Source organism: Patagioenas fasciata, chromosome 2 (genome assembly GCF_037038585.1).
Source record: "Patagioenas fasciata isolate bPatFas1 chromosome 2, bPatFas1.hap1, whole genome shotgun sequence".
NCBI lineage: Eukaryota > Metazoa > Chordata > Aves > Columbiformes > Columbidae > Patagioenas > Patagioenas fasciata.
This window is the reverse complement of record NC_092521.1, coordinates 138,716,551-138,727,482: the sequence shown is the minus strand read 5'-3', so window position 1 is coordinate 138,727,482 and position 10,932 is coordinate 138,716,551. Positions and strand designations below refer to the sequence as shown.

Genomic DNA, 10,932 nt, shown 5'->3' with positions numbered 1-10,932 from the left:
TATGAGCACACACTACTATCACTGTTTCTTTCCATGAGAAATGCAGCACATGTGCACCTATAATCTAGAATTAGATCTCAGTGAAGGGGCTTTTTTGTTTGCCTTTTACCTGCTGTTTCTTGTTAAAGGAGGGCTTACTCTTTTATTTCTTACTAATCTTCTCTGATGTGCTACTGACAGCAGGAACCTTATCTGCCAGACTCTCTCTATCTTGGAATCAGCTCATGAGAGAAAAGTAGACCCCAGGTCCTCATACACGGTGTCTAAGCAGTTTACTTGGGTGGCCATATCCAGATATTTTGTAAACTGGGCAACCTGAAAGCAGACTGAAACCGCATAGCATCACTCTTCTTGTATGGGTAATACATATACAGAAGATAATGCTAGGATACACAGGAGCTGAAGCCAGGGTCCTCAGCCCAGCTGGCTCTCCCCATTTGTCTAGTTTCCCTGTAGAAGGTGTGAGAAAGGCAGTAAGACCTTTAAAGAATACAGTGAGAAGAAGTCAAAATCAGTAGCCTCCAAAAGCAATTGCCACAGCACAGTGAAGTCATTAATGGGATTGTATTAATCAAATTTTCTCAAACATCTAGAATACAGGATTTTATCTAGCCTATAATTCCATATTTGCTATAGGAATAAAGAAAATAACATGTGAAGTAAGCAATGACCACAACTATGAAAAGGTGAAAACACAAAGGTTGGTAGGACTGGCAAATGCATACTGAAAAACTTAACGTAATTTCTCCAGACAAGCAAACAAGATGCAGAAAGCATGAAGGAAAAATATATTTCTATATATATTTTAGCTCACTTCTCTCTAATCAGATTTAATTCTGCAGAGGAACCAAATGTAAGTACAAACCCATGTAGTGTTATTATTTTGCACCTTTTAAACCTTGGTGTCTCCTGCATATGTAATCAGTATAAACAGAGAGATTATAAGTTCAGTTACCCAGAAATACTAGACAGTGGCTAGAGAAATATGACTATACCTTCTGAAGAACACAAAAGTATATCTATATGTCCTATTCTGTGAGAATTTAGACAGAAATGTCCACATCTAAGAAAACAAATGCATATCATCTAACCAGACATGATTAAGTACTTGGGCACTATTAACTCTGTTGCTCTGAGTTCTTCCTCAACAGGAAAATGGGCCTTACAGTTGAGTATTTTCCACAGAATATATTTAGACTATATAACTAGATTTTCCATAAGTTCCAGAAAATCTTCCAGAAAAAACAAAAACATCCCAGTGCACATTTTTGGCAAATTTGACTGAGCTCAAACTGTGCAACTGAACTTGAAATGCTGAGTTCCTTTTACTAATATTAATAACACAGTGACCAATATTTTCTAACTCTTTTTAACAGTAATATTGGTCATTACTTCTATTTCTCACTGAAATCTGACAAGAAGACATCTCTGATAATTTTTTTAATATACTGACAAAACGTAACTTCATAGCTGCTACTCTGCATTACATTGCCTACAACTATGTTGTTTGTGAAATGATGTCTAGAAGAAATATTATTTGAACCTTTGTTCATTCAGAAAATCCAAAAGAAATAAATTTTTTAAAATACTGTACCTCTGCATCTACTAGCAGTTTGTGCTGGTGATCCATAAGAATTGTATACATTCCTGTATACCCATCTCGCTAAATAAGAGAATTACAGAAGTACTGAACTATGCACTTTAGTGGACATATTTATACCAGCTTCAATGGCCAGAGCTACATCTTGCCTATTTTCATAATCTTGCCTTAAGCACAATAGAATTTGACAAGACAATAAAACGCGCATTGTGAATACATGTCAAATGCTCAAACCCACCAGCATACTATTTCATCTTTTTGATTAAAGTATTGGTAGAAAAATCCCTGCTATGTATTAGAAGACCCATGTGCTTTGCACTTGCCCAAGGTGTTGTGTGATGAAGAAGTTCCTTGACAGGAGAAACCCAAAGAAAGAATAGCAAATACTACCATCACCCGCCAAATAGGCCACAGGCACTGTTCATGGACTGCCTTACCTGTTTTGAATTAGAGGGACTTTGTGCTATTCACTTCTGTGCCAACCTCTCACCAGGGCTTCCCTCTTCCTGCCCCAATGGGGTCCGCTGTAAACTGTGCTCCTCTCACTCTGCAGCTTTTGCTATGGAAGGCCATCTCTGCTTCCCAACCTGGAAACGCTGGGGAAAGGAGACTGATTGTCTTAGCCTACTTAGGTTGCTTGATATGGTACCTTTCCCACCTCTTCCAATGCTCAGATGTCTCAGTCACCTTTGGAGATTAGATAATTTTCATGAAACATCTTAAGAGCTTGCTGATTCCTCAGGGAAAATATTACAGGCTTCTATAAGGAGGTGCAAAGAGGAAGCCATTAGTGGTGTACAGCGATTTTCATGGTCCTGTAACACCCAGGACTATGCTAACTAAATTCCAACACTACCACAGGGTTTTCTTGCAAGGAGAAGTCCCAGGGAAAAAATTCTGAACAATAATTCTACTTATGTAGCACAAATAATTTTTCAATATTCTTCATTAGTAAGGCCATTTACACACATAATACAGTTCAATTACCAGGCATAATTAGCCATAGGCATGAGGCACTCCCAGATTTTGCCATGAATAATAGGAATATTGCTGGCAAAGACAAAAATTATTCAGGTATATATCTTATTTTGGACCATGAAGGAAAGAATACACTACTTCTCTCTTACAGCTGTATTTCAGGGAAAATAAATTATATATGAAATAAAACCAAGGGTGATATGACCTTCAATAGCAAGCTTTGTTGTCAAAATCTCAAAGCATCCCTTTCATTTCTCCCACTGATCCCAGATCATCAGGCTTTCCTCTGTTAGACAACACTGTGAAATCCAGTTTGTGGTGATGGAAGGGAAACTGCGAGTACCTGAGGTTTTCCAAAAATAAGCATGTTGGTACATACCTACACTGCTGCAGTGTATAACACCTTGCCCTCCTTCAAAGCTTTTTTTTCACTGTGATTAAAAGATGAGCAAAAATAAAATCTATGCTTCAGAATGATTAAAGGTAATGAGTCAGCCATGAGTCATGAGGGGATAGAAGGTAAAGGGCTGTTAGAACTGAAATCACAAATGCTGTGCAAAGGAGTAATGTCATTATCTTCAAATAACAGGCTCATGACCTCAAAGCGGACAGACAACAGCAAGAGACATGATCACACTCAGTAAGTTAACAGACTATTCTCTGAACTAAAAATTGCAGTTCAATTGTCTTAAAGTATTTTTCTTTCCTGGCAAACATTCCTACAATTGTAATTTACGTGCTGATAAATACATTCACGGTCTGTGGAAAAATGTTAAGTAGCAGAAACACTGCAAGCTGAACAGTGTTTAAAACGTTCCATGACTTTATTTTTTAAATCTATTTTTAATCAAACATTATTACTACTGGGTTGCCTGCCTCTGCCATGCTAAAATCAGCAGGTTATAAAATAGTGTAGTACATCCAGAGGCAGAGACAGGCAGTGACAACTAAAGCACAGCGCTGAAGGGAGAAGTAACTAGAAGGAATTAATAGCAAAGAAACAAGAGAGGGAGTAGAAACTGGGAAAAGGACAGTGCTACGATACTGGAATGGAAATAAAAAATTAATCATTAGAGGACACCAGACAGATACATACGAAATAAATAAATACAACATTAACAATGTATGAGCAGTGTATTGTGTTTTTTGAATACTAGAAGAGACTGTTGAATGACAGAAACAGTAAAGAAAGTAGTCACCTCTACATAAGCATGTTTGGCTCATGCATCAAAATAAAATATTTGTGGACATGAAATATGCCACTATGTACCTCCACATAACAAACCTAAAGCAAGACAGGAGAGGATATTTTGCAGAGAAAAATAAACACATGACAGAGACAGAGAGAAAAATGGGAAAAAAATAAAGGAGGAAGCATTAAAAATATAGCAAGGGGCGGTGGGGAGAAGATTCATTTTGTATCACTTTTCTTTGCCAAACCATAAACACAAGGACACTCGGCAATTCATTCTTACTCAATGTTTCCACATTTTTCTGCTGTTTTCCATAGGTGGGGCAAAAATGACAAAGGACCGAGCCAAGATTTCCATTGGCCCTGTTATTAATATGGAAGCGCTTCTCCAGGATGTGAGATATCTTATTTTTGTTTTACCTTGTGGTTTGTATCTGAGTTTCAAACTCAGTATTTTCGCATTTGTTTCCTCTGTAGAAAGAGAGAGTCCTGAGGTCCAAAGTACTTCTCTTGTTTACTTTGAGCAGAACTGCTGGGAGGGCCGGGCAACACGACACACTGTGGCAGAGGTCTGCAAGTGCTGAGAGTTACTGAGGTGGGGGGGTTCCTCAGAGAGGCAGCTCTGTGGCCCACTTTGTTTTAATTCCAAACTGAACAGGTCAAACACCAGCAGGGAACCAGGAAACCCAGCAAAACTCTGCCTCACGGCTATTGTATATACCTATGCTGGAACCAGAGGTTTTATAGAAAAAGGGGTAGACCAATAAGAGTTTTTTCCCATTCAGTGTTAGCAATCCCTAGAGTTTAAACACCATGAGTGAAGCCTCATATAATCACTAGGATGGTTTAAAAAAGGAAAATATTTTAAAATATTACCTATTATGATCTTCCTGTTTGCCTCCTTAGATTTTGAAACTTCTAGAGCTCTTGTTTTCAGCAGTCAGAAACATTTGTTAAAGAAAGCAAATAAGAAAAAGGGGGGAAAAAAAAAAAAAGGCAAAAAAGAAAATCAGCAGTCACAGGATTCCAGGAGCCAGATTTTAAAGACAAACTTCAACTACGGGCAACACAGCTTGCATACTATTGCAAGATGTGGCAATGCTGTTGGCATTCCCTGAGCATTATTGCTTTTCTTGATGAACTCCATCACTGAACAATAGTTCTTTCTAGCACAAGAGCAAAGAAGCCTGAACAACACTTACCTTTGGTGCCATTCAGTTTCGTAATGTCTAATCTCATAAAATCCTGAAAGCTCACAGAAATTTTTCTGTAAAAGGGAAGCTTTACAGTATCTGATCAACCACCTCCTTTTATATCACGGTTTTGTTAATGATGCCCTAATTCCACAGACTTGAGAGAAAACTGGAGACAAGAAAGACAAGAGAAAAGGCCCTGAGTTCTTTGTATTTGTAATGCGTAACTTAACTGTCATCATTTATCCATCAAAGGGCTCAGATTTTAATATATCACAAAGAACACTATGTTAATCACTTACAGGAACAAGTAATTGTGCAACTGTGTTATTTTCAATTCATGCATCGTACCAAATGTTGAGTTGCAGTAAATATTGCATCATTCTTTTTTCCATGCAGGGAATGCTCTGCCCCAATCCTGAGGTCAGCAGCAATTTTTTCAGTGACTTATATAGTGCAGGGTCAGGTCTCAAGTGAACACAAGAATCAGCTGCTTACTTCTGGATTTTCAGTAATTTGATATTGCTGTGTGGACAGTATGGGAAAGGCCATGTGTAGGGATGTGACATTACAGTAGCTGGAAAGAGCAAGTCACTTTTTTAACACTCTTACTGAAAAATGTTTTGTTTATCTACATTTTTCCCCCAAGGTGTGCCACGGGGGAGTTTAATGACAAACAAACCAAAAGGAAGTCTTAAGCAATACTGCAAATATTACAAATGTTATTTATTATGTTTCTCACTTAGACATGTGAAGCTAGGGTTTTAGCTTGCAGAATGTATTTGTTTGCAGATACATGAAACAGTGTATCTCTAAAAGAAAAATAGCTGCTTGCACAAAATCTATTAGGTCTACATCAGTATTTTCTTCAACAACTTCCTCACAGAATTTACCTGATTTCACTTGATGTCATACATTTGTTCAAACCACACAACATGGTCAAACTCTAAAGAAATAAACAATGGATCATTAAAAAGGTGAGGGGAGAAGGGTGGCTTACCAAAATATCACTAATATATCCTAGCAATAAGAAATGTTTGCATTTAGCATTCAAATCATTCAATTAACTGTATATAATGTATTAATTGCACATAATTCAATTCATTTGCCATCTAGTCATTATTACTCAAAACCAGAGATCTTGGGGATGACTATTGCACTCTACGCAGTGGCTATAAAGGCAGTATGAATTAGATCCAGTACTTAGATCCAGTGTTAGCTTCCTGAAATACTGAAACAGTTTATATTTGAAAAAAGTCATGACAAGGCAGTTGCCAGGGATACAGCTACCTATCACATAGCTAATGGGAGAATGATGCAGTCAAGAGTGTTTCCATGAGCTTGTCCTTGAAACTCACTCTTCTCTGGGAAACGCAAACCCTAGCTTCTAGTCTGTAACACTCTATGTTGCTCAGTATGCAATATGAAGAACGTCGTTCCTCTCCTGCACCTTACTTTCAAAGAACCTATACACAATGGCAAGTCCTTGGAAGTAGGAAACTGGGATTTAAAAACCCTTGGAAAAAAAGGACATTTATTTGGCCTCTACTTTAATGACTAGGTTGCCTTCATCAGACACTTTTTATAAGGAATGCAGTTCTGTTAGATGTTCGACATTCCTAATGGGTAGAGCCCTTCCTTCATTTGGCCAAACCAGGACTGAAAAACTGAAACTCAGGAATGTTTCATTTCCAGATTCCCATCGGACTGAGAAATGAGACACTTTCAAGGTAGGAAAGTATGGTTTCTGTAGAGTTAAGGATCTTCAAGAGATTAGGCTGTAACAGGAGTACACTTGCTTTCTTGTGCCTGATTTTTGCATATTTATTAGAATTAACTTCATATAACTATTTTTTTTCAGATAAAATATTAGTTGAACTACTGTGACTTTTATATTTGTCACTAGTTTATCTGTATTTTTAAATTTATTTGTAGAAAACTACTAGAATGAGAAACTGGTGATTTACGTAGAACATTTACATCTTAAACTAACCTTACCTTTGAAATCCCATTACTTACATTACTTCATATAAAAAAATGACATTCATTAGTATATCTTTTAAATTAATTTAATTTAATTCAGATCTTCATTATTGTCCTTCCAAGATTGCAGTTTTTTAAATGCAGAAAATGTTAAATCTTTACCCTATTCCTGTCTCTTTGGAGGATTCATTTTGATGAGGAAAGTGACTTTCAATATGACTCATTATGTTACATAGTCATTACATTAAACTGACCTCAAAATATTCCTGTGAAGTTGATGTCACTATTACAAATTTTGAAAGTACACATACACTAACTTATGGGGTCACATAAGAAGTTCGTAGATTGTGCTGTTCTTCTGTAATCAGATCCTGTAATTTTCTTAAATATCCTACAACAGTGTCGTAAGAAAAAGATCCCAAATGCAATACTTTCATTAAGGTGAGAGAAACCATCAGTATTGCCATCAGCCCCATTCCACAGACATGGAAATTCAGGCAAACAGATGGTAAATTTTGGTCAGAACTGACAGTACCAGAGAAAGCTTCTGGCTGTCAAATCAGAGTGTTAGTCAAGAGGTTATGTTTCCGCTCTTGAACTCAGAGGTATATAACTATTTATACACTTCTTAAAAAGACATTGGAAGCCTACCTTGTTATGAAAAAGAGTTTTAATTAAATTTCTTAACAAGTATTTTAAATCTGATTTCTCTTAGGTTTTCCTTGGGCCAATTTTTTTAATATTCTCATTATGTAAAGTGAAGAAGATCCACAAGTCCTCTGTTTAAACACAGCTTCAGTTTAGGAAAGTATTATCCTTACTTTGCATTCCAGGTATTACTACCTCTAATCAAACTAACACCTGCTTTCTCAGTCAAATATTTCAAGGTCTTTGAGCACAATCTAAAGTGATAGGCACAAGGCATTTGATACACAAATGGACTAACTTAAAACTTGGGTTTTAAAGTAAAAAACTATTTAAAATTGATCTAGTACTATCAATGGGAATTGGATCAATTTTATTTATATAACATTACTGTGTTTCTGTCATTTTATTGGAAACATCCAATTGTGTAGACAGTGGTATCTGTTACAGACAGAGACTGAAAATACGGGTTAATTAAAAGTACGCTCTGTCTAAATCTGAGATGTCTGTTAGCATGTCATCAACATCCTAAAGTAAAATGGAATGGGAACAAAACCCAACCCAAAATTAAATCCGTTTTTAATCCAGTTATTATTACTAGTTTGAAGCATGCAAAACAGCCTACATTTTTTAGCTACTTGACTTTAAGCACTTCTAAAAGTCTTGGAGCCAAATAAAAAGTTGGAAGAGTGTGAGGAAAGAAAAACAACCTAGCTCCAGTATTTTTGCCAGTCCTGCTGTTTGGAGACTCCCTTTACCGTTTGTATTTAATTTTCCTATCTTAATACAAAACATCTTTCCAACAGCTCCTGAAAGACAAGACATGCATCTCTCCTGAGGTCACCCCAGCGAGAAATTACCAGAAATTAAGGACCCAGCCTTGCAAATATTTTGTCACGTGAGTAACAGTCAGTGGAATACCCATGTGTAAATGCTGGCTTGATCAGCATCTAAAGTTGGCAGCCACAGGTGTACTCCTTAAATACTTCAAACTAAACTGCAAACCTGCATTATACAACACATACATCAGCCAACTTTGTTGAAGATGTTTCAACTCATACCAGTTCAAGTTATTTTATCATGCTGTTTTTAATAATTTCCTTGCCTCGACTACTCATGTAGCTGTATGTATGCCTTGAATTGGGCATGACATAGAGATTCTAGTGTAATTCAATCATTATGGAAAACCTGACATTCACATATGTTTATGTTTAGCCTCAATAGGAAGTCAGTCAGTCACTTTATACCAGGTTACAACAAATATGATATTAATTATTCCTATTGTGAAAACTACTTTTCACATAGAGCTACTAACAAAATCACTGCAAAATATGATTAGTTTTACATGATTTTGAAGACTTTGTAATCCATTGAATGGAAAAATATGTTATGAACTAACATTTTATTTAAATTGGAGGGAAATTAAATACTTCTTAAAAATCAAATAAAAACAAATACACATCCTAATGAATCTTTCAAACCTTCATACAATTCTATGATAAGTGAAGTGATTTTGATTCTGTAAGGTTAATGGTTGACTAATTCCAAGGAAATTACAAGGTTATTCCAAAGTGCTGTTTCCATAATTTAAGTGACGTTAGATCTGCTCTTTCAGTGATGTTTATCTTCAGATGAAGTGATTCGCTTCATAAGTTGGATTACCCAGAATGCAGCACAGAGAGAAAACAAGACCTACGAGAGAGAATTTTAAATGAGAAATATCATATAGTTGTGTTTTTTTTTTTTTAGTTATACTTTTCTGCAAATATAATGAATGGCTGAAAAGACAGAGCTCCAGATTAGAAAAATTATTACAAGAATTCTAGGCATACTGATAAATTCACTTCAGGAATGTATGCTTTCTTTTTTCTACTACTTTTTACTGTGTACATTCCTGTCTGAAATTGTTCTTTCTGAATGGTACCAAAATGAGATAACTGGCAAAGTCTGCATGATCCTCCCTACTTTGTAATTGAGTTTGGATTTGGAGTACTTGAGAGTCATATATAAAAAATCAGGACAACAATAACACTAGCTGTGACAGAAGGCAGGTGCAAAAATGTTAACTGTTTTTTTGGCAAATTGTCTGCAGCAATGCTGACATTGTAAACTGCATGGTAGGGTACAAATACCCAAAGTAGCTTTAAATAGAATCTGTGGCAAAAAGGCATATTCAAGCTAGTCACAGTACAGTAGATTAGTATAAGACTTATTCCACAACCCGCTATTTATGATGAGACATAAACTAGACTGGAAACAACCTGTAATACCCTTTATTTTGTCCTTGGCTCTATGTTCTCTCTTTTTTTTTTTTTGTAATAGCCTTGTCCGAAAAACAAGAAAGAGAGCAGGAAAAAAGTGTGTGCACATGTTTATGTGAAATTTTGTATTTTAAATTTTCTGAAAGAAACCTTTGTCTTTCACACAGAAAAATTTCTCTACCTTAGAAAATTGCAAAATTAAGGCAGTTGTTATGGCTCACTGAAGTGAATTTTTTACTGTGAGTTAAACAAAACATTTAATTTATACAGAAAAATATTTTGCTCAGGTGATTTTTTGTTTGTTTGAAGGGACAGAGAAAATTGAAAAGAAAAGTAACTTTGGGGTCAGGTTATAATAATTCTTTTCTCAGGTTAATCTGCAGTGAAAAGATACTGACTAGGAGAGCTCAAATTTTAACATCAATATCATTCAACATTTAACAATATATGGCTCAAAAATCTACATCTGTCCTCATCCAAACAGTCACTCGCCAAAGTACATGAGATCTGAATGTTCAACATAAATAATAAATGTCCATAAAAGCTAAAAGATACTCATTTTGCACTCATTGAAGGGAACGTGATGGGATCAGGTCTGATCCCTCTCACAACCTGCTTGGGACAGACAAAGGCTTTGTGTCATCTATACATTACATACTTAGTAGAACCAGATGGAAATAACCCAATCACTAAGTAGAATTCCAATCTGATAAAAGAAAAAAAATCCAATCCCCATTCAACCCTATCAAGACAAATTCAATGATTTTCATTGGAGGCTTTCATTCTACTTGAGCAAGGGTATACTGTCTACCATGTTTAAAGATTCTGATGACACTGCTGGTGCTGTATTTGTGGTCCCATTTGTAAGAAAAAAACTCATAAAATTCACACCAAAAGACTTGCAAGATTTTCAGACCTCTAGGTATGAAAGCTTTAACTATTTTCTCTTGCATTATCACAAACACCTTGTAAAACTGCATAGCTCTATTTTATAGCTGTGGAATGGAAAGATTTTTTAAGCAGTGCTGCAGGCACATACTCTCCATATTTTGTAACATGCTTTATTTCTATGCTAAGATG

The 10,932-nt window shown here is 36.0% G+C and overlaps 1 protein-coding gene across 1 annotated transcript in view; it reads right to left on the bottom strand.

The window, feature by feature from the left end:
- Positions 1-5,665: 5,665 nt before the first annotated feature.
- Positions 5,666-10,932, bottom strand: part of AGMO (alkylglycerol monooxygenase) — a 187,727-nt gene continuing 182,460 nt past the window's right edge. The window contains 1 exon segment of the mRNA XM_065831932.2: positions 5,666-9,283. Coding sequence (XP_065688004.2) covers positions 9,203-9,283 — 81 coding nt within the window. The 3' untranslated portion in view covers positions 5,666-9,202.